The following is a 24113-nucleotide window of genomic DNA, read 5'->3' on the forward strand; positions in this document are numbered from 1 at the left end:
GTGATTTTGTCCCCCGTTGCTACTATTACTCAGCACTGCACCCCATTGGGAAGAAGCTACATTCTCCCGACATTCTGTGGCCTGCGCTGTGCAGGCGGTCGGACTAAATGATCAGAATGGTCCCTTCTGACCTTAGTATCTATGAATCTATGAATCTATAAGCTTTTGTTCTTCAAAGCTAGAAATAGACAGGTAAATGTTTTAAAATACACATATGTATGACATCATATGGTGGTTGTTTTAAAATAAAGTTTTTATCGTGTAGAAACTTCTGTTAGAAGATTTCTGTAGTGAGAGAAAATTAGGCTTGTCAGAATTAGATTCTTTTTTCATAATTTTGATGGAGAATATCAGTGTTTATTTATTGTTAATTCTTTATTTTTATTGCTTTAATTTTCTCAGTAGATCAAAATTACAGGTTTTAAGAATTTCTCCTAACCCCTAAGTTACACAATTTAAATTTTCACAGTTGCAGAAAGTTTGGGGGGAGGAGGCAGACAATAATTATTTAATTACAGTAGACTAAATTTAAAAAAGTTAAAGCTTTATATCTGTTAAAACACCAATTGTTGGCATCACATATCAAAATATACAAAGTAAATATCCTTAAATCCAACTGAGTTCTCAAGCAGCATGTTTTACTTTGTCTATCTGTAAATTTAGATGACCATAGATGGAAATATTTTAAGTGGTTTGTGCTTGTACAGTGAAATTGACATTCACCAACATTTACCGATAAAAATCAACTCCTAGTTCTAATATGACTTGGAGAATGACAGGTGGGAACATCTTGCATGAAGATGGCAGGAAGGAAAAAGTGTGGAGCTCACTAAACCCTGGTCTGTGATGATTAGCCCACTGCGCAATCTGAGTTCTGCAGAACTACATGATGAGATTTGTGCTGAGAAAGGCAGCTGAGACCAGAACAACAACATATGTCCTGATTCTGAAGCTGGAGCTGCATGGGTGGCCCCTGTACAGAACCTCATTTGTGTCTTTTGCAGGATCAAGATTTATAGAGCTACTTTCTGATACGCATTACAATAATATATTCGGACACGTCTGTAATGAATCTGTGCTTAGAGGATAAAGTAAGGGATCGGGAATCAGCAGTTCTTGGCTTCTGTTTCTGGCTCTGCCATTGACTTCATCTTTGACCTTGATCAAATTACAAGATCTGTGTCTCAGTTTCGCTATCTGTAAAATGGGACTTATGATACTTACAGTAGAAGCTCAGAGTTACGAACTCAACAGTCATACACACACCTCAGAGTATCACATTTAAATAGAAGGTGGAATAGATTGTTTAGCATCAGAGTCTCCATACAAGGAGAAGTGCCCAGTTAACATCTCTGCAGTCGTAGGACAAAAAAAAAGGGGGTGCGGGAGTTAGAGACAGAGGCACAGAACCAGGAGGCCAGGGCCCTTCCACTTTTTGCAAGTGGGGGTCCTGGCCCATCCACTTTTCACCTGGGTGGACCCTGCCCCTTTCCCTTTCTCTTCTCCCTGAGGCCTCACCCATGGTCAGGCCAGCAGGGAGCCCAGCTAGGGAGCCTGGGAAGCTGTGTGGGGGAGCTGCGGCGGACCCTCCACCTGTCCTTGGCCAAGTGGGGAGCCTGGGGGGTAGTCAGGGGGCTGCTTTCGGTCACAACCCTGGGCAGGAGTGAGGGGCAGGCTCCCTGGCCCCGCTCCAGCTTGGTCACGGGCGAGGCCTCGGGGGGATGCAGGCCCCTGGCATCCTCCACTTATGGGAGGACTCTGGTGCCCTTGGTTTGAGATTGTTGTAAAAAGCCATAAATCTGTCTTTATTAAGATCATGATTTTTAGTGTTTAGCAAAGTTACACATTTAAGCTGCTCGGCTTGTCTTTTTGAAGGTATTCTGCAGGTTTTGTGCAGATTTCCTTTGAGAATGAGGACTGAGAGGTCAGATATGGAGTGATCATTTTGTGAAAAGTGTTCGTCTACAGCAGGGGTCTCAAACTCAAATGACCACGAGGGCCACATGAGGACTAGTACATTGGCTTGAGGGCTGCACCACTGACCACGTCCCCTGCCCCCACTCCACCCCTTAGATGAGGCCCTGCCTCTTCCCACCCCTTCCCCGAAATAGTGTTTGAGACCCCTGGTCTACAGTGATATGTTGTTTTTGTCTTTTATCATTTTTCTGAGAGTTCACTGGAGAGCATAATGATTGTTTGGTTTCACCCACATAGTTGATATTTGGGCATTTAGTACAGTGGGGTGAGGTACATCACATGCTGTGATAGGATCCAGGGGGTTTTCTTTTCAGTTTCTATGGTCCACCAAAAAGAAAAGGAGTACTTGTGGCACCTTAGAGACTAACAAATTTATTTGAGCATAAGCTTTCGTGAGCTACAGCTCCCTTCACAAGTGCTCCTTTTCTTTTTGCGAATACAGACTAACATGGCTGCTACTCTGAAACCTGTCATTATGGTCCACCATTGTCTTTCCCTAGGTAGTACAATGGTAGATCCTTACAGTTAGTTGTGTGTAAACAACTAGCCTGGGAGTTGACCCTCCTTGCCTAATTACTTTACCGCCTATGGGGAGGTGATGCTGTAGTTGCAGCCTAGTTACAATTGCAATGTTGTATTCATATATACATCCATACATTCATAACCGTAGCCTGTCTACATATGTCCTCATGACTATCAAGTTCAGAACATTACCAGCTTTCATAAAAGACCTTGCTTCACATATATTTATACACAATATCATTATATCTAGCCAGTTGATTCAATTCCTTATTATTTGGGGTTCTCCCCAAAGGTAGTCAAAGGCTGGAAGCAATAGAGGGCTTCAGCAGCTGTGATTATAGGTAGTGGCAAGCACTCAGCCTCAAGGTGGCTTCAGGCTCATAGCCACGATTACTAGTGATGGTAGGAGGTGCCACAGGGACAAGATGTACCCCCAGTCCCAGGATATGGCACGATCTGAGGGAAGAGGGATACAGCGGCTTATGTAATTCCAACATTTAATGGTTCTGTTGCTGCCTGCTAAACATAAGGGCTGGAGCAGGAGGTGAGGATGAGGAGTGAATGAAGAATATTGCCAACTTCAGGAGATCAAAAATCATGAGATTGGCCCCAAGATCATGACGTTAAAAACAAAAAATTATATTGTGTTTTTTAGACTGCCCCTGCCCATCCCCAGCGTGTGTGCATGTGACAGTGTTGGCCACTCTCCCACATGTACTGGATAAGATGATTTTTGGCCCCTGCTGCAGGAGCTCTCACTCCCATAACTGCCTTTCTCCTGCCTATCAGTTAATCCTGTCTCCCAGTCCCCGCATCAGTTCTCTCCCCACCCAACCCCCCTCAACTCAGCCCCCCTTAGTTCAGTCCCCCAATCCCCATACTCACCACCCCATCAGTTCAGCCCAAATACCCTATCGATCTCCACTGTCCTCAGTTCACTGTCACCGCACTCACTCCACCTGCTCAGAACCTGCCATCAATGTAGCCCCCTCCCTCCATCAGCCCTCACCCTCCTCACTTTAGCCCCCAGCCTCATCTCTGCTCCTTAGGGTTCCTCACCTCCCCAGACCTTTAGGGGTGCAGTGGGGTTCATCTCCCATTCCCAAGCTGGCAGAGAAGCAGCCACCCGGGGCTCACCCCTGGAGTGTTGGCCTCACTTTGAGAGCTCTCAAATGTCAGGATTTTTCCCCAGTTGATTCAATTGCTTATTTGAGGGTTGGACCTCCCCACTTCTATGAAGTTTCTCTGCCCTGCTGGGATGTAGCTATGAGGTCTCTTGTTAGCTTAATAGCTTTGTTTATCTGGTATCAGAGTAGCAGCCGTGTTAGTCTGTATTCGCAAAAAGAAAAGGAGTACTTGTGGCACCTTAGAGACTAACAAATTTAAAATTTGTTAGTCTCTAAGGTGCCACAAGTACTCCTTTTCTTTTTATCTGGTATGTAACTGAATTCTCGTCTTTCAAAGTATTTTGGAATTAACTGCTGGTGGAGAAACCTCTTTGCTTTGTTTAGGGTGGGGTAACTCCTGTTTGACGGGAAACACATTTGTGTGGTGGCTGAAAAAAAATCCTGACATTTGAGATTTCTATTGTGTGATCATGAGAGAGGTTTAGTTTTACTGAGAAACCATGACTCTTGCGATCAGTTTGCGAGAGCTGGCATATCTGGAGTCAGAGCAGGGGGAAATCTAATATAGAGCACACTAAAGGCTGAGGTACAGACCTGAACTAGTGATTGGACAAGGTGGGAAGGTTAGCTGAAGGAAAAAAGCTGGACTGTAAGGCTGTGAAGAGAAGCACAAGCTGTGGGAGCAGTCATCTGACCTGTGGGGAGAGAGCAAGCTTGGCTGTGGATCCACAACATTCAAGTGTTCTGATTAGACCTTACATGAGTAGAGTCAGATGCTTTGGTGCTTTAAATGATAGGGGCAGCTGATGGCTCATCTAGGGTGGGGTTCTTTATGTTGCTAATACTAGTGGGACTTTTAACAGGCATGAGCAATGGTGGGAGACCTTCACAAGACAGGGCTTCTTTACATAGAGCTTCTTCCCAAAGGACAAGTATGAAACGTACTCATAGGGGAAGCTTTTTCTTTGTAATGCTATGAGATTGTTTTATGTCCTGAGACATGAAGGTTTATTTTCCTTCCAAATGTTTATCCTACCTACCCTAACTGTGGATGTTCTACTAACCCTATAAGCCCCACACAGCATGCATGCAGATCACTTTTTCCAGGAACTAGAGCTGGGTGTGAACCTACACCTCCGCTCCAAATATTTCTGAACTTTTGGGTAAATCTAGATCAGTAGCGTAACTTAGTAGCTGACCTTAATCTCTGTTTTGGACCAACCCTCAGATTTGTATAGCCTCAAATTCTGGGAGAGCTTGGATTTAAAATTCAGATTCATGATCTATCTTGATGAGGAACAATAATCTGAGCTGGACAGGATGCATAGGAAATGAATGTGGAACATGCTAACAGATGACATCCTAGTGGGATTTTTAAGAACACCTAAGCAAATTAGGGGCCTAATTTCTGTTCATTTCAATGGGACATAGGTACATATCTACATCTTTAGGCACCTTTGAAAATCTGGTCCTAAGTTCGTATACACACTGTAGTTGGGTACATCTTACATCACTACAGAAGAGAAAAAAAGTATTTACTCCCTTTGAGCCAGATCCTATCCATATTCTCCTTAGTGTAAAAGGTTTTACATGAAGAACCACCACTGTGATTCCATGGCTCATGGGTTTTAGGTCTTGGACAAGAGATAGATCATGGCTTGTGACTCCATAGAACACTGGCCATGTCCCAGTGCCTATGAATGGGAAGTGTAGGGCAACAGCTGCTATTAGAGCCTATTGGCTACCAAGACAGCTATGCAGCATCTGTTTGCAGACTGACAGGATGTTTTCCTCTCAACTCTTGCAAAGAGCACCTGTGTAAAGCTTTCTGCAACAATTTGGAGGCTAGATCAAACTAGGTCTTAGGCCCAGTGGCAAATCATTGCTCCAAATTTCTATAGAGGATGTCTGTTTTAGCAAGAATGATTCAGAACACAGGGGCAAATGAGAATTTTGTTTAACTCCTTATACTTCAAATGGCCTGAATAATTTATTTAAGAATAAGGGATCCTCACAGTTTAATTCAAAATAATATTTTAGCTGGTCAAGTACTTTGCCAATATGGTTCAGAGTGCCATTCTTGTCATGTGAAAATGGAAAAGAGCTTTTTCTTGCACTCCTTCCAGGAAGGGTTTTGTCTGATAAACTGCGTAATTTACTAGTTGAAAAGCAGATACAATCTGGAGAGTACAAAGATTATTTAAACAGCGCCACTAGTAATGGCTTTAGCCCTCCCAAGGGTTTCCTGCTTTAAAGGTCCTAAGTTCATGATTATAGTGTGTCCTCAGAGTCATCCATAAGCCTAATAAGGGTGCTAGTTTGCAGTACTAGTACCTATTTTTCTAAGGAATATTTGTAGAATTTCAGTAAGGAGTGTGGCGGGGTTAAGTTTTATTGCAGTTTAAAAGACATTCTCAAGAGTGGACATAGTAAGATCTGCTTTCCAGAGATCGGAATGGCTCTTGAAAACAGTCAGTGGCTTCCCAAGTGACTATATGGGTGCAAAATATGTAGGTATATATTTCCATGTGTTCTAGCTAAGACTGGACATCATTTTCAGTTGTCGTGGCCTGGTGTTCCCAAAGTTCTAATAATGGATCATATTTTAACATACACATTGTCTCAAACACTCTCCCATGCATGATCTCCCTGGCAGCCGCATCAATTGATTATATAAAAGTCATATCAGGAAAGTACTGATGTGTTTTTTAGCTGTCTTTTGAGCAACATGTGGTTTGTCCCTTTCAGGGGAAAAAAATTTCCTTTTCTCATCATTTCATCTCCTGTCAGAACAACACAAGGAGAAGTGACAGCACTATTTGATCAGGCACTCTCTTTAGACCATCTGCAAAGCACCAAAGACCATAGTTTGGGAACCTCTGATCTAGTCCCTCCCCCTTTCACTTCATCTAATCTGTCCAGTAACTGTATTTTTAAATTTGCTCTTATGCATGTACAGAATAATTCCACCTGGGAATGTATTTTTCTTCAAGTAGTGTCCCTATTGGTGCTCCACTATAGGTGTGCGCACACCCCTGCGCTGTCAATTGGAGAATTTCAATATTAGTCCATCCTAGCAGCATACTTGGCTCCTCGCCTGTCATCATGCGTGGGCATTTCTCCCTCAGTTCCTTCTCAAACACAGAACATTAACTCGTGATACTTTTGCAATTTTTTTTCTTCTTTGAAGCCCCTTTCTTTTAGTACTCATTTGTTTTTAGTTGGCTATGCCTAAAAAAAAGAAAAACAACAAAAAGGTCTCGCCTACCGCCGCCACACTGGACAAGTCACAATGGTATCTTGGCTCCCCAGGCTTCAAAAAGTGTCTTAGCTGCAAAGATTCCATCCCAGTAATGGACGAAGATAAAGAGGGGAAAAGCAAATACCATTCTGATTGCCCCTACCTGGCCCAGTCAGACATCGTACCGTTACCTGTCTCAGCTGGCCTTCTGTTCACCAGTGACCCTACCAATCCGTCCCTACCTCCTGTCACAAAACAAGGGTCACACCCTTCACCACAATCTATGGGTCCTGCACCTCAAAGCGTGTCTCCTTCATGGTTCCAGCACACAGAGGCATCCTGCTCGGAGGTGGTACAGGAGGTACTATTGCACAGTAGGAAGTGGGTTACTTGTCACACCTACCTGTAGAAAATGGTAGAGATTCCAGATATGGTGCCAACCCAAGGATATCACCCCTAAATCAGCCACCTTACTGGTGATCCTGGTCTATCTGTTATCCCTAAAGAAGTCGGGTCGATCTATTAGCTCGCTGAAGGTTCACTTGACAGCAATTATAGCTAGAAGGTAGAAGGCTATTCAATCTTCTCTCACCCAGCTATGAAGAGGTTTCTAAAAGGTACAGCAAACATATTCCCATAACCCCGGACCCTCATTCTGCAATGGGACTTTAACATAGTTTTAAAGCGCCTGAATAGACCACCATTTGAACCCATGGCCACTTGCTTGTTAACTCACCTTTCCAGGAAGACAGCGTTCCTCATGGCTATCACTTCTGCCAGAAGGATAGGGGAGATAACAGCTTTGAGGCACATCCCTTTTTAGATGTTCTTCCCGGACAAGGTCACACTCAGACTGCACCCGAAGTTCACTCTCAAAATAACTTGTGCATTTCACATGAATCAACTCATTCAACTTCCAACATTCTATCCAAAACCTCATACAGGTAACAGAGAGATCATCTTCCATACGCTTGATGTGAGGAGAGCTTTGGCCTTCTACTTAGACAGGATAAAAGCCTTCCGAAAATCTCCGAGGCTCTTCCTTTCAGTTGTGTAAAAGTCAAAAGATGCAGTGATATCAGCTCAGAGGCTCTTGGAGTGGGTCTCCAACTGTATTAAACTCTGCTACCAATTTTGGGGCGGGGGGGTAACATCCCCACCTTCAGAACTCACATTCCACAAGGTTGGTCTCCTCATCAAATGCCTTCTCTAAGGGTATCCACATATCAGAGATATGCGGAGCAGCTACACGGCCATCTACAAATACCTTCCCAGAACACTATGCCATTCTGAGTGATTTGGCTTCAGATGCCCACTTCAGGGCCTCTGTACTATCAGTTGTATCAGACTCGACTCCGAAGTCCCAGCCTCCAGCGGTGGGTACTGCTCAGGAGTCGCCTACATTGGAGCTCCAATAGGAACACTACTACTCACCTTGTGGAGTAACAATGTTCTTTGAGATGTGTGTCCCTGTGGGTGCTCCACAACCCTCCTTCCTGCCCTCTACTTCGGAGTTGTACTTGTTGACTCTACATACCACACAGACTATGCTGACAGCTTGTGCCACACACTCTCAAAGAAACTGCGGAACCACCTGATCACCATCCTCTATAGCAAACAGGGAAAGATTAAGAATGAGCTCTCAAAACTGGATACTCTCATAAAGAACCAACCTTCCACACAAACTTCCTCGTGGCTGGACTTTACAAAAACTAGACAAGCCATTTACAACACACACTTTGCTTCTCTATAAAAGAAAAAGGACACTAAGCTATCTAAACTACTACATGCCACAAAGGGCCACAACAGTGGTTCCCGTAACCCACCCAGGAATATTGTTAATCTATCCAACTATACTCTTAGCCCAGCAGAAGAATCTGTCCTATCTCGGGGCCTCTCCTTTTGCCCCTCCACCCCCACGAACATGATACAGTTCTGTGGTGACCTAGAATCCTATTTTCGACGTCTCCGACTCAAGGAATATTTCCAGCACACCTCTGACCAACATATTAACCCACAGAGACCTTCCTACCAACACTATAAAAAGAAGGATTCTGGGTGGACTGCTCCTGAAGGTCGAAACAGCAGCCTGGACTTCTACATAGAGTGCTTCTGCCGACGTGCACGAGCTGAAATTGTGGAAAAGCAGCATCGCTTGCCCCATAACCTCAGCCATGCAGAACACAATGTCATCCACAGCCTCAGAAACAACTCTGACATCGTAATTAAAAAAGGCTGACAAAGGAGGTGCTGTCGTCATCATGAATAGGTCAGAGTATGAACAAGAGGCTACTAGGCAGCTCTCCAACACCACTTTCTACAAGCCATTACCTCTGATCCCACTGAGAGTTACCAAAAGAAACTACAGCATTTGCTCAAGAAACTCCCTGAAAAAGCACAAGAACAAATCCGCACAGACATACCCCTAGAACCCCGACCTGGGGTATTCTATCTGCTACCCAAGATCTATAAACCTGGAAATCCTGGATGCCCCATCATCTCAGGCATTGGCACCCTGACAGCAGGATTGTCTGGCTATGTAGATTCCCTCCTCAGGCCCTACGTTACCAGCACTCCCAGCTATCTTCGAGACACCACTGACTTCCTGAGGAAACTACAGTCCATTGGTGATCTTCCTAAAAACACCATCCTAGCCACTATGGATGTAGAAGCCCTCTACACCAACATTCCACACAAAGATGGGCTACAAGTCGTCAGGAACAGTATCCCCGATAATGTCACGGCTAACCTGATGGCTGAACTTTGCGACTTTGTCCTCACCCATAACTATTTCACATTTGGGGACAATGTATACCTTCAAATCGGTGGCACTGCGATGGGTACCCACATGGCCCCACAGTATGCCAACATTTTTATGGCTGACTTAGAACAACGCTTCCTCAGCTCTCGTCTCCTAATGCCCCTACTCTACTTGCGCTACATTGATGACATCTTCATCATCTGGACCCATGGAAAAGAAGCCCTTGAGGAATTCCACCAGGATTTCAACAATTTCCATCCCACCATCAACCTCAGCCTGGACCAGTCCACACAAGAGATCCACTTCCTGGACTCTACGGTGCTAATAAGCAATGGTCACATAAACACCACCCTATATCGAAAACCTACTGACCGCTGTTCCTACCTACATGCCTCTAGCTTTCATCCAGATCATACCACACAATCCATTGTCTACAGCCAAGCTCTACGATATAACCGCATATGCTCCAACCCCTCAGACAGAGACAAATACCTACAAGATCTCTATCATGCATTCCTACAACTACAATACCCACCTGCTGAAGTGAAGAAACAGATTGACAGAGCCAGAAGAGTACCCAGAAGTCACCTACTACAGGACAGGCCCAACAAAGAAAAGAACAGAACGCCTCTAGCCATCACCTTCAGCCCCCAACTAAAACCTCTCCAGCGCATCATCAAAGATCTACAACCTATCCTGAAGGACGAGCCATCACTCTTACAGATCTTGGGAGACAGGCCAGTCCTTGCTTACAGACAGCCCCCCAATCTGAAGCAAATACTCACCAGCAACCACACATCACACAACAGAACCACTAACCCAGGAACCTATCCTTGCAACAAAGCCCGTTGCCAACTCTGTCCGCATATCTATTCAGGGGACACCATCATAGGGCCTAATCACATCAGCCACACTATCAGAGGCTCGTTCACCTGCGCATCTAACAATGTGATATATGCCATCATGTGCCAGCAATGCCCCTCTGCCATGTACATTGGTCAAACTGGACAGTCTCTACGTAAAAGAATGAATGGACACAAATCAGACGTCAAGAATTATAACATTCAAAAACCAGTTGGAGAATACTTCAATCTTTCTGGTCACTCGATTACAGACCTAAGAGTGGCTATCCTTCAACAAAAAAGCTTCAAAAACAGACTCCAACGAGAGACTGGTGAATTGGAATTAATTTGCAAACTGGATACAATTAACTTAGGCTTGAATAGAGACTTGGAATGGATGAGTCATTACACAAAGTAAAACTATTTCCCCATGTTATTTCTCCCCCCCACCCCACCCCACCCTCCACTGTTCCTCAGATATTCTTGTTAACTGCTGGAAATAGCCTACCTTGCTTGTCACCATGAAAGGTTTTCCTCCTCCCCCCCCCCCCCCCCCGCTGCTGGTGATGGCTTATCTTAAGTGATCACTCACCTTACAGTGTGTATGATAAGCCCATTGTTTCATGTTCTCTGTGTGTGTATATCAATCTCCCCTGTTTTTTCCACCAAATGCATCCGATGAAGTGAGCTGTAGCTCACGAAAGCTTATTTTCTAATAAATTTGTTAGTCTCTAAGGTGCCACAAGTACTCCTTTTCTTTTTACTGTAGAGAAGGAACTGAAGGAGAAATGCCAGTGCATGCTGGCTAGCCTCATGGCAGATGGGGAGTGGTGCGTGCACATGCAGGACGGACTGCACAAGGTGAGTAACTTCTTCCTTCTTAATTATACTAGGCCAAATTCTGCCCTCACCTACACCTGTGCTATCTAATTAGGCCTACTACCACAAAGTACTGAAATGACTGAGTACACAAATGGCTCATGTTACCTTTCCAGCCAAATTTCTGATAGGAAGAGAAGAGGAAGGTTGAGATTTGTCGTTAAAAGTGCAGGGCTGAGAGTCACGAGCCTGACTTGTGTGTCTTGGGCAAGTCACTTAATCTCCCTGTGCTTCATTTTCTCCCTCTGTTAAAGATGATGATACTTTACAGGGAAGTACTGAGGCTCGGTAACAGGCAGTTCTTCACAAATTTGTTAATAGTGTACAGTACTCAAACCTATTGAAGTCACTTCCATTAATTTCATGGGGCTTTGGATCAGTCCCTTAGATGCTTATAATCATAAGTAAAAGCTTTCAGGATTGATCATTTTAATGTTTGTAAACTGCTTTGCATTTAAGATGGAAGCTATTGTTGAAATGCAAAATACTACATTTTCAATTTTGTCCAAAAAGTCACAATTTAATTTATTCGAAAGTATTTATTTCACAAATTTTTATCCACAGCTGAATATTACAGTAACTATTACAAGCATTTTCCTATAAACAAAGGTGTAATTTACAGATTTGTTCAAAATGGAAAAATATTTTATCAGCAGTAGTATTTCATCTACATTTAGGGTTCACCCCCTGAATATCATTCAAACTCCTTCAGAACAGCTGCACCTTCTGCTTGTTAAGGTAATGAAACTTCACACACAAAAATAGGACTTGGATTGTTATAGTAGCACATTTTTGGATTGAGTTTGAGTGTTTACATTTCAGTTTCGTTTCAGGATCTATTTTCTGACATTTGCAGTTTTTAAAAAATAAATTCTATACTCTTGAAGGGAAAAATATTTTCCCAATTGTTTCACTTTAACATGGACTCTGCTATAATTTCAGAAAGAAAATAATTTTCAGTTATGGTTGTACTATATGGAATTCAGGAAGGTTGGAAGAGAAGGTTTGTGGTGGTTCATGCAATATACTTTAATTATGTTGGCACATTTAAGTGCAGTTAGGAAATGTTAATTCTGCAACACTGCCCACAACAATATTAGTCTGACAAGAACAAGTTTACATAGTCAGATAATAGGCTGAGTGGGAAAGAGTATTACTAGTGTTTTATCATTAATGTTACTTAACCCTTTTGCAATTCACACTTGGTCTGTACAAACTGAGGGTGAAATCTTGTGAACACTTACATCTGAGTAATTTTACTCATTGATCAGTCAGATTGGGTTTGATTTTCCACTATTATTATTGGCCTTACAGCTAATAGTGTGGAGAATCAGGTCTATTGACTACAATGGGACGCCTCACAAAGTTATTTATGTGTATGTTTGCAGGATCAAGGTATACACTCTTGCTATCCGTGCTCACTTATGATAAGTTCCAGCGGATTCAATGATGTAATTGAGTGAGGATTTTCTTTTTGCACAGGCAAGGGTTGCACAAGTCAGTTTTGAGCTTTGATGGCTGATGTTCCTTTCCCCAAGCTCTTAGTGTAAATTTAGAGTAGCTGTGAAAGGTCAACAGGAGTGGCTACAAAAATACAATTGAAAAGAAACTGAAGCCAGTTTCATACTAAAATAAACTTTTGGAAGTTATGTCCTGGATGTTGTGGAAGTGTCTTGAACATAGACTACACAACACAGAATGCATGCATGAAGTCAAGTGTATGGTTATAGTCAGTGTTGATTATTTTTATATTATTACATATTGTATACATTTCCTTGGAGATTAGGGGGCTAGTCCCAATCAGACCCTTAGAAATACAATGCATGGAAAAAATGTGATGAGATTAAAATCTTTTTTGCAAACCTTCTCAGTGTAATGTAATGCTTTATAAGCGAACTTCTAAATCTACAGACTTTATGATACGACATTAAAATTTTCCCACAGTTTAACACTTTTTCAGAGAAACATTGAGAAGTCACAGTTATCTTAGAAACAGCTAAAGGCACACAGTGGGAAAATGCTCATCTTAGTCATCACTATTAAAAACAAATCTGAAAAGCAAAGTTTTCAAAAAGCCATGCTTTTACATTGAACATTTTTGTATTTTTTTAAATGTAAAAACATGGCAGATTTTTGAGGGAAAAAGGCCTATTTCACCATGATAATATAACTGAATTAAACCAGATATTTTAAAAATTGCTAACAGAAAAGATCATGTACATTAAAGATATTTTCTGCAGAATCCTTTTCCAAGTGCAGCTTAGTGGATAAGTTAAATTATTACACATCAAAACATTAAATACCCAGTTCCTATCTATTTCAATACTAATGGTTTGTAAGATATTCTTTTTATAATACATATAAATTAAGTTCCTTACCACTCCCAGTGAAATACCATTATCCCTTTGAAGAACATTAACCACATTTTACACCTGTGATTTGTAACAAGACAATTGTGGAAGAGGATTCTGGAGTTCCCTTTAATTTAGTCTGATTAATAAGCATTAAGTTGAATTAAGGTGAATCCTGTTGGAGTCATACAGTGAATAATTCACAACATTAGAGAGAGGTAGAGACCTGAAGAGCCTGAGAGGAAACTGCTGGCATAAGATGAGTTGTGAGGATAGCATCTGTGTAACTGTCTCACCGGACTAAGTTTTGCTTTAGATTATTTTTGTTTAGTGTGAAGATGGGTTCACTCCAGGAGAAACATAGGGTTTAATTGAAAAATAAAATGCAGTGAAAAATTTAACAAATGCTTTGAAGAAATATTGTAGAGGAAGAGGTAGCTACAATAAAAAATACTACTTTAGACAGGCATTTGACACTGAGAAGAGCAAGAAAGTGGGTTTTCTGAGCTGCAGCCAACATGTAGTGTGATTCCTACTGTTTGTGGGAGGAAAATGAAAGCATTACTGAATACATACAATAGATGCAAATGATCAAGGAGTGTAGTTTGGAGGTAGTGCTGGTACTGTACAGGCAACAAATGTTCTGCTATTCTATATTATGGGAATTGGTTCTAGGAAAAGTTTCCTCCTTCATTGTGAATTGGCTTAATTATATCCTTCACTGGTAACAGCCATGCTAAACCATAGTTTTTTGTTTGAGCGCATGTACTTTTACTGTAGACGTAGTCCAGTATAATTCTTAATAGCACTTATTTAACATTTGCTTTTTTATAGCAATATACATATATAGGACTATTATAATATTTGTTTATACATAGATTATATACATAATGTCTAAATCAAGACACACTCCTTGTCTAAAAGGTGATCATGGTATGTTGTGTTTGGGGTGTAATGTATGTCTAAGAGATTCTCACGTTCTGGGATAATTGGATACCTAATAATAAATTTGCTATTTGGAGATGATTTACAGCAACTAAAAATAGTCTGAAAAATGCAGATAGGTTTTTCTCAAAAGCACTTCCATCATGGAACTGCTGAGACACTAAGAACCATAGCAGTAAATGCAAAGAAATCAAGATTTTTTTAAACAGGACCATTAGGGAGGTGCACAGGCCTACATGTTCATGATTCGCAAAAGATTGGGCCTTTGTAAGTGACAAATATCCCCATTGCATTTTGCAGCCTGGAAAGTTAGAACTGCAAAAGTGTTGTGACCTTAGAGCTGAAAAGGTCATAATTTGCAAACAGCCCCACCACAAATAAATACAATCATTGCTGTTATATGGCATTGTCTACCTTTAGATGCCATTTTCTTCTAGTAAGGATAGCATTTCTATGACTACTGGGAATTAAATAGATTCTGGCAAGTACTGAGAATGATCAATAAATGCTTTGGGAATAGCTGACCCATTTTAATTCCTGAATGGTGAGGAATAGGGAACTTTTTATAAGAAGATTTCAAAAACTCCTATTGAATTACAATTCAAATGATTTTATCTGATAACTTCTTGTATTTGACAGTTTTCAGTTCATTATTCTGAGAGGAATTTAAGATTATTGACGACTTCCATGTTCTGTTAAAAAGTGCTTTGGGTTATCAAAATACTAGTTATAGGATTTTTGAGTTGGGCCATGTCTACACTTACAAGCTTACAGCGGAACAGCTGTATTGAGACAGCTGTGTAGCTGTAAGAGCACTTACTTAGCTGTGTTATGCCAACAGGAGAGAGCTCTCCCATCAATATAATAAAACCAGCTCAGTGAACGGCAGTAGCTATGTCAGCGGGAGAGCATCGCCGGCCAACATAGCATTGTGCATACGAGCGCTTATGCCGGCAAAATTTATGTCACTCAGGGAGGTCTTTTCACACCCCTCAGCAATAAAAGTTTTGCCGACATAAGTGCTAGTATAGACATGGACTTAAGTCATTCAATTTCTTACCTATTCTCTTTTGCTTTAAAACACTGTGAATTAAACAAATTATTGCTAGTATTCCTTTTGTTACTTTAGGCCCAGAAGCTGCACCACTGGTCAATAGAAGTATTGCTATTGAATTCAATGGGTAATAATTCTGACCCTGTTGAAGTCAACTGGAGTTTTTCCACTGACTTAATTAGGGCTACGATTTCACCCAGTGTGAGCAGGATCAGGAACTGGATTGGATTTACATAAGTTATCCACACATATGAAAATTGCCAGAATTTACAGAATGGTGTAGGCAGAGCTGTCCCTTGGGTATGGCAAATTGGAGGCCCCACGCTTCCATAAAATCATGAGAGGGTGAGGCAGGAGGGCGAGCAGGGTCAGGGAGCGAATGGGGAGGTGAGCAGCAGGCAGGAGAGAGATGAGGAGGTGGGCGGGGGGGTGAGAAGGCGAGCAGCAGCCATCGGCAGCCCCCCTTCCAGAACCTCCATCTCCCTCCAGGGCCTCCTGCCCACCGATCAGCACCTGCCCTTGCTTCTCAGTGCCTACTGTGGATCAGATATTTTGCTGTGTCAGGAGGCGCTATGAGGGGAGGGGAGAGGAGCGGAATTGGGTGGGGAAGAGGCAGGGGCTTGGGGGAAGGGGTTGAGTCAGAACTGGGCGAGGGGAGCACTCCCTGACAGATCAGAAACTTGGCGCCTATGTCCCGGGCCCCACACCCTCCTAGGGGTGACCCTGGGTGTAGGTACAATTTTGTTACATGGATTCTGATACTGGTTATGTCAGCTCATGGAAACAGCTACTGCCCTCCATAATTATGTAAGGTATTAAAAACCTGTAGAGCATCTTTGTCTTCACTAGATGTGGCAGTATCTTAACTCCTAAAAGCATAGGGTAATGCCAGGAGTGGATTTTAGGATGAAAGTTTCCAATACTGACGTGGGGAGAGACACTACAGCCCCTCACTTCCTAGGTTATTACACCAGAAAGATTTGAGGCCATCACCACAATTTTGTGGGTGAGAGAAAGTCTAAATAGCCACCCCTAGTCACATCTCTGCAGCATGCACAGAGATAAAAGTGTACTGGATGGAGAGCAGTGGTGACTCAGGAAGTCAGAATTCCTGACAAACAAAATCCACCTTAGACTGAAAACTACGCTTATTTTCACTGACACCTTAAACTAGGTGATGAACACTTATTTGCACATTTTGCAACTTACATTTCTGAACTGACCATTGTGATACAGTGACTAGCAACAGGAAGAAGTGTGAAATTGTATCTCTGCATAGAAATGTATTAATATGTACAAACCACCTTATCAATGCCATCATTTTTCTGAAGACAGTGTTTTGACTTTGATTTTTATCTGGAGTTTCTTCATAGTCACTTACGAAGACCAAATTAACCATCTCCCACTTTCCAGTGTTTGCTGTTCATGTCTGTTGGAGACTCTGCTATGGGCTTTGCACTATTTCAACATGAAATCAAGCAGTAAAAAAATTCTGTATTTCAAGTATTCTTATTTTGAGCTGCAAGTTACAAAAAAAAATCACATACAAGATCAGTTTCTTATTACAGTATAAAGTTTAGCACTAACTGATTACTGTGTATTCCATAATCTTCCATAATCTTGTTTGGTCCACGTTAAAAAGATTTTTTTTTGTTTTTTGCTTGAATTCTCTGGTGAAGGGGGACCGGTTTGAAGACATTTTCTTCAGACTTCATTGAGAAATTCCAAGTTGAGAGAAGCAGGGATGTGAATAGAGTCCATGGTTATGGAGGATGGACTGAATGGAAACACAACTGGGAACATATATTTGTAGTCTAACAGCAGCTGTGGTGGGTCATTTCGCTCTTGCAAATTTGCCTATGAGGTTTGTGTGGAAAAAATAAAAGGTTAGTGTTTTTCATCTCGATCATTGCTTTTTTATTTGCATTTGCAACACTTAACACAATAAATGGTCTGGAGAGAGATAGTGTGTATAGTACCTAAGGATACAGGAAAAATGTGCTCCAGTTTCATCCCAACAGGGGAAAACTCATTTCTTGAGCACAGCATGCTGGACAAATATAAAAGATGAAGTGATCCCTGCCCCAATCAGCATTCAGTATGAAATTATGAATATCAAATATAAAGTCTCAAACACATTATTAAAAATGTCTCTCTCCATAAGTCGCCTATGAATCTTGATTGTGTATAAATGTAGCCTGACCAAATGGAATTTCTGAATGATGTAGGATACAGGATTTAGAGAGATGACAAACTAACCAGCCCTTTTTATGATTAGAGGAGAGGGAATAAAGATACACAAGTAATTGAAATGTTATGAACATAAGCTTAAATCCTGGCAGGTGCTAGGCATAGCACTTTGGCCAGTCAAGAGCATGGGCAGAAATATGTTCCTTATTCTGGTTTGTCTAGACCCTCTCTGTCCGGCTTCTAAGAGGAACAGTCCAGAGTTGGGAATTATGGGGATGGGGGTATTGAATGTATGATTCTGTACGCAGTCCCTACAAAAACTCTTGCTTCTGCTTTTCCAGTATGTTTTTGTGCTTCCTTGGGGACAGTTATGCCATTTCCCCTACACTGGCCAGATTTTGCCCCATTCTCTTTTCTGTCATCAGAAGTCTGCACTGGCAATACAGAATTTTGTTATCCACCCAGTGTTTCTTTTCCAGTAATTCCTCCCACTTTCTCCTCCACTGTGTTTTGCAGTGATCTTGCTTCAAGCAGTGAATAGACCTTGCCCCCGGAGATGCATCCATGATGCTGTATAAGTAGCCAGGAATTTTGCAGCAGAGCAACACAAGTTGTAAATTCCCACAAAGTGATGGAAAGTGCTGCCCAATCAACTCCAGGAGTGAGAGTGTGGACCTGGACACTGAATATGACTCTTGAGTAGCAGCACAGACTACCAGCAACATGTTTGTCCTTTTATCTAGTACACCATCAGGACTGAGAAGAATGTTAAACATTAGCTACTATTTTCCTGCTTTCTCTTTTTGACATTCAAGATACCATAGCACTCTTCACAAGAGCAGGGAATTTTCCCTATTCACCAGGTAAAAATTTCCCTGCTCTCCACTAACGTGCTGTATGCTGGGTGGCAGTCTTCCATCTCAGAAGTGGTTGCATTTCAGTGATGTCCTACATTCCTGTATCCTACTAGCCTTACTTGCAGGACTAGTCCCATTGAGAAAATGAGCACTTGAGCGCTCAGATACTATATTGATAACTAGAACTGAGCAATTTTTTTTTTTTGGTGAACAGTAAACCAAAATATTGCAAATTTGACATGAAATTACTGAATAGTTTCAGCCAAAATCTTTGTTTTCAGGACTGAGATGCCATTCACAAAATGGCTGGAGGCTAAGACAATGGTAGTGCCTGCCTTGTACATTTTAGCCCAGTGCACTCACTTAAGATATGGAATAGGAGCCAGGTTCAATTGCCCCCCTCTATCTGATCTGAAGAAGGGATTTAAACTTTGATCTCACAGCAGAAAAGTTCCCTTACCTCTGGGGCTATTGGGTAGTCTGGAGTGGGTCTTTCTCAGTCTCTCCCATTGAAGTGGTTCCACTTTGTATAAATAATTCATTAGTCATTGGAGGTTGGGACAAAGAGAGTGAGAATGACAATGCAGCCAAGTGGTTAGGGCACTCTTCTGCCATGTGGGGCACCCAAGTTAAAATCACTTCTCCATATCAGGATTAGGAGGGAACTGAATGTCTCTCTCCCACATCCCAGGACAGAGCCCTAACCACTAGGTTAATGCTTCTAAGGGAGATGGCACCATTACCCCAACTTTCCTCCTTTTAAGTATATCTGGAAACAAAATGTTTCCTTCAACCTAAAGCAAACTTTTTCAATTCACCAAAGTTTTTCGGAGTTTCCAAATTGGAGCAGACCCACATTTATTTTGTTGTTTTTTTGGAACTGCCAGTGACCTGATAAATAATTATTTGCCCAACTCTACTGATAAGAGCCACAAATACCTACATAGAAGTGAACAGAGCTCAGGTTATAATTTATTAAATGAATTGGAATCCTTTATAATGAAGGGTTCTACGGGCATGTAAAGAATTATTACTCATTTTTATCATTACTGTATATTAAAGCAGAATAAAAATGCTTTCTGGCTTTGGAGGTTCCTCGTATCTTTTCAAGTTCATAAAATATGTAAATTCAAAGAAAACACAGTTGAGTGCATCTTGTATCACACGCTGATTTAAGCGTCATTTTCTTCTGTTCTTTTGCTATTGTACACTGTGGAACATTTGATTTATCAGAAATGAATTGTGAGAAACTGAACTCAAAATTGGATAATACAATTTTTATAGCATATCTGACTAGAAAGTGGAAATCTTATCAGAGAAAGCAGCATGATGGGGCAAGAGCAGCTATTTTGCGTAAATGTGTTTTTACCCAGAACATTAAGACCAAAAAAAAAAAAAAGAGTCCATAGCGCAGATGTCACTTACAATACAATATTTTTCCTGTTTACCCAATCTTGTTTTGTCTTTGTTTTACAATAAAAAAGTGTGAGTGAATTTGAACAACATGATGTTATGCTCTGTTATATACACCTACAACTAATATGAAACCAATTAAAGTAATGTACTAAAATTAAACAAAAACCTGATGAGTAATTCTAACGATTAGATACCGATAATCCCCATTCTAGCTATTTGTTAAATGTAAAGTTACTTTGTGTCTTGAATCTAAATTAATTTAACTTCATGTTTATATACTACCTAGCCTTTTGTAGTCAGGAACAATCTCATGACGCAAAGGTAGAAGTGCTGACCATTACATTCTGGCCAGTTCTGATTAGGCAGCATCTATTTACCACTCATGAACTGCCTCTTGTTATTGCAGTTGGATATGATAAGCTTCACTTTCCTTTTTAAACTGTTATGTGATGTTCCTGTGTTAAACAGTGTTGAAGGACTGACACATCCCTCCCCAGAGATGGCTGCGTTTCAGTGGTGGGAAATGTGAGTAGTGATAATGTGCTGTGAGGCATTCTTCAGGAAGAGAAGTTTTGTAGAATAGTAAGATATTACTATTTAAGGATGTATACGTGAAGGCTTCAGTAAGCTGACGGTGTCCCTTTAGCAATCAGAGAACCTTTTATTACAAGCACTGAACCTTCATAATCACGTGTTAAAAGCAGAGAGAGAAGTAAGATGGAACATTAATGCTAAATCGATACCACTTTCTCTTCGGATTTTCACAGTTGCTGGTCTCCATTTTACATAAGAACTTTCACTGTTGGTGTTTGTCTCCATTTTATGGCCATTTAACTTACCTGAATGTTTCGTATGAAGGCTACTGTCACACGTTCTTCAAACTCATTAACCGGAGTATAGAGATTTAATATTTTTACAATCTGTTGAAAACAAAACAATAGGGTTTTAGATGGCCAGCAGAGCTGAGCTTCTCAATGGCATGAAACGCTGCTACCCGGTTTCTTCATGTTGTCACTTTTGTAGAATTTTGCATCAGTCTCCATGTCGGAGACAGCTAAGGCGTGTAAATTGAGGAACACCGGAGATGCTTCTTCATGTCATTAGAGAAGGTTGTGGACTAACCATCTTAACTTAGTGTAAATACTCAGAATCTCAAGAAAGCTGAACAGAACTGAACAAGAAAAACTTGTACGTAGAAAATAGGAGATGAGTGTCTACAACATGCATCTTTGAACGTCATTAAACCACCTGTGCATGAGTGACCTGAGTAACGGCGCAAGCATATTTGATTTTCTTGTGCTCCCTTGTTCCCTTCCTGGTGCATGGGACACCTGCAAGGTTGCACTACATGGGGTGAGAAAAGCCGCAGGGCATTAGGATCCAGGAAGACTCTGGACAGACAAGCTGCTCCCTCCTTCATGCTCCTGCTGCCCCTCTGGCCGCACCCTTCCCGGTCTTAGTCCAATCCTGCTGCAGCTCCTCATCCATGGCCCTGAACTCCCTCCACCCACCCATTCCATTCAGCTTCTGTGGAGGACAAGTGTTAATTCAAAAGGCTGCACAGATGGTGGTGGAGGGAGAATTAGATCACCCAGCATCCCACACTTCCCCTCTCTTCCACCCTCTGTCAGATAAAAGGGTGTACAATTGAATATTGAAGAGTAAGGACCTGCTCCAATGAAGTCTACAGGAGTTTTGCCATTGATTTAAATGGAAGCCTGGTCAGACCTAATGAGCAACTGGTATATTGAAGTAGCAGTTATCAACCTTTTGTCACATCAAAATCTACTCATGAATTCTTGCTCTGAGCACAATTTTTTAGGATAGAGTGGGCTCTGATAAGCTGCTTGTGGATGCTGGGTCACAAAGACAGAGCCACTGATTTATACTTTAAGCTTCTCAGGGTAGGACCCTGGCTTTTATGGTCTCCTGATGCCCCTAGCAAAAACAGTGGCACTGTGAAACGTTCTATGTAATATGATTCTAGCATTGTCACTCTGAACATCTGAGTCAGCGTGAAGCAATGCAAACAGTTAAAAGCATGGTTGAGAACTCTTTTAGTTCAGAATATTACCAGGCTAAATCATCACTGGGATTCAGTCTGTTACAGTCTGATTTTTACGTTCTCAGCCATTTTGACTTAACTAATTACACCCATGTGACAGCCAAGCATGCATCTATACCATGCCACGAGTCCTAGACCATTGTGATATCAGAGGTTACTCAGCCAGTTGCCATCCTTATTCTACAGCTAGTTTGCATACAAGTGGTTGTATGAGGGAGTCTGCACAGTTGATGGATTACTTGGCCCAATTGCCACACCCTGTATGACTGCACAACCTTTCAGCTACAAGGACTGAAAAACAATGACATCATCTGAAAGAGCTTTCAGTCCCTAAAAGAATATTCTATATTGTAAAAGAATATTCCATGGTGTAGCATGCATCTCAACCTCTACATGCTGCAGTGAGAGAGACTGGTCTGTACACTGAAGGGATGATGTGGGCGATCTCACCTTTTCTCTCTTCAGTTTTGTAATGAGTGCCCCAGGGGCAAAGATTTCTGCTTTTCTCCGCTTTCCTTCCCTTCCCATTAAATACACTTCTTTGTGATGGTTTGGTCCAAAAAAAAACCTCAGAGCTTTTATTCTGGAGGCCTGGAGTACTTACTGGCAAATGGTTTGTTCATTATCTACCAAAGGCAAAGCTGGAAGGCAGCTCACAGGCCAACAGTAAATCAATTTTGAGGCACCACTGCTACAGATTTCTGGAGGATTCTTGTGACACCTTAGAGACTAACAAATTTATTTGAGCATAAGCTTTCGCGAGCTACAGCTCGCTTCATCGGATGCATTTGGTGGAAAATGCACCAAATGCATCCGATGAAGCGAGCTGTAGCTCGCGAAAGCTTATGCTCAAATAAATTTGTTAGTCTCTAAGGTGTCACAAGTTCTCCTTTTCTTTTTGCGAATACAGACTAACACGGCTGCTACTCTGAAACCTGGAGGATTCTTGTTATTATGTGAGACATCTCCACTGGTCAGAATAGCAGGGTGGTTTTCTTACAGTTTTACAGAATACCTATTGCATTTAAAGGAAGTATCACTGACTATTCAGCAGAACTGTTAGTTATGAGGACTGAACCACAAGTGTTTTCTCCCATTGTAACTACCTGGGTTGTGTATGTTCCTCAAGCAGGTGGGATGGGCCTAGCTAAAGCTGGAAGCAGAGGAGGTGACATCACCATCCTGGGAAGTCACAGCTGGGGACTGAAGCCACTACTAAAAGAGGAAGAGGAATTTGAAGTGGGGGAGGCTGACTAAGAGATATGTGTGCATTACCCACAGCTGAGTCATCTGATCCCGATCCTACCCTGCACAGCAAATGTAGAGATTACCTGTCAGGACAGTAAGAAAGCTTGGCAGCTATTTTCTTGGCAGCATTAGCAGCTGGGAGGGCAGGATGTGACCAGAAAATTACTCAAAAAGGATACGTCCCACCCAGCATGTGACACTTGAGTACCAACATGTTCTAAAGCAGTGCTTCTCAAGCTATCTGATGTGGGGGACCGGCAATTTTTTTTTCCAACGTGTGTGCACACCGGCAGCTGATGGCTCGTGGACTGGCACCGGTCCACAGACCACCACTTTGAGTAGCACTATTCTAAAGCATCCTTACTGCTTTAATGCATGGGAAAAAACTCGCACCTGTTTCACAGCAAACGTGTCCTCCAGTCCCTTACCTGATGTGTAGTGAGGGATGTACATAAGGAACAGATAGCCTCAGCATCTTCTGAAGTTTTCTTTTTGAGCTGAAGCAGTTGTGCTGCCTGGATCAGGGGCTCCATTGTCTCTGCTGCTCCACTCTGTTGCAAATTCTTCCCACGCAACCATTCCTCCAGCTGGCTTATGTTATACCTGGCCCCACACAAGTAAGATGTCAGTTGAAAGTT

The 24113-nt window shown here is 41.9% G+C and overlaps 1 protein-coding gene, 1 long non-coding RNA gene and 1 other non-coding gene across 6 annotated transcripts in view; 2 read left to right on the top strand and 1 right to left on the bottom strand.

The window, feature by feature from the left end:
* The first annotated feature begins 159 nt into the window (after window positions 1-159).
* LOC119855506 lies at window positions 160-20124 on the top strand. The gene is made up of 3 exons (XR_006281567.1): window positions 160-192; window positions 17379-17585; window positions 18406-20124. It is a non-coding gene; the product is annotated as an uncharacterized LOC119855506 (long non-coding RNA).
* Window positions 838-923, top strand: LOC119856460. The gene has a single exon (XR_005293310.1).
* Window positions 15219-24113, bottom strand: part of MYO5B (myosin VB) — a 386415-nt gene continuing 377520 nt past the window's right edge. For all 4 annotated transcript variants that reach the window (XM_043514976.1, XM_043514975.1, XM_038401609.2 and 1 more), the window contains 3 exons: window positions 23904-24078; window positions 21002-21082; window positions 15219-17556 (listed from right to left, as the gene is read on the bottom strand). In XM_043514976.1, the coding sequence (XP_043370911.1) occupies window positions 17404-17556; window positions 21002-21082; window positions 23904-24078 (409 nt within the window). In that variant the 3' untranslated portion in view covers window positions 15219-17403. The remainder of the gene's footprint in view (window positions 17557-21001; window positions 21083-23903; window positions 24079-24113) is intronic.

Source organism: Dermochelys coriacea, chromosome 5 (assembly GCF_009764565.3).
Source record: "Dermochelys coriacea isolate rDerCor1 chromosome 5, rDerCor1.pri.v4, whole genome shotgun sequence".
Taxonomy (NCBI): domain Eukaryota; kingdom Metazoa; phylum Chordata; order Testudines; family Dermochelyidae; genus Dermochelys; species Dermochelys coriacea.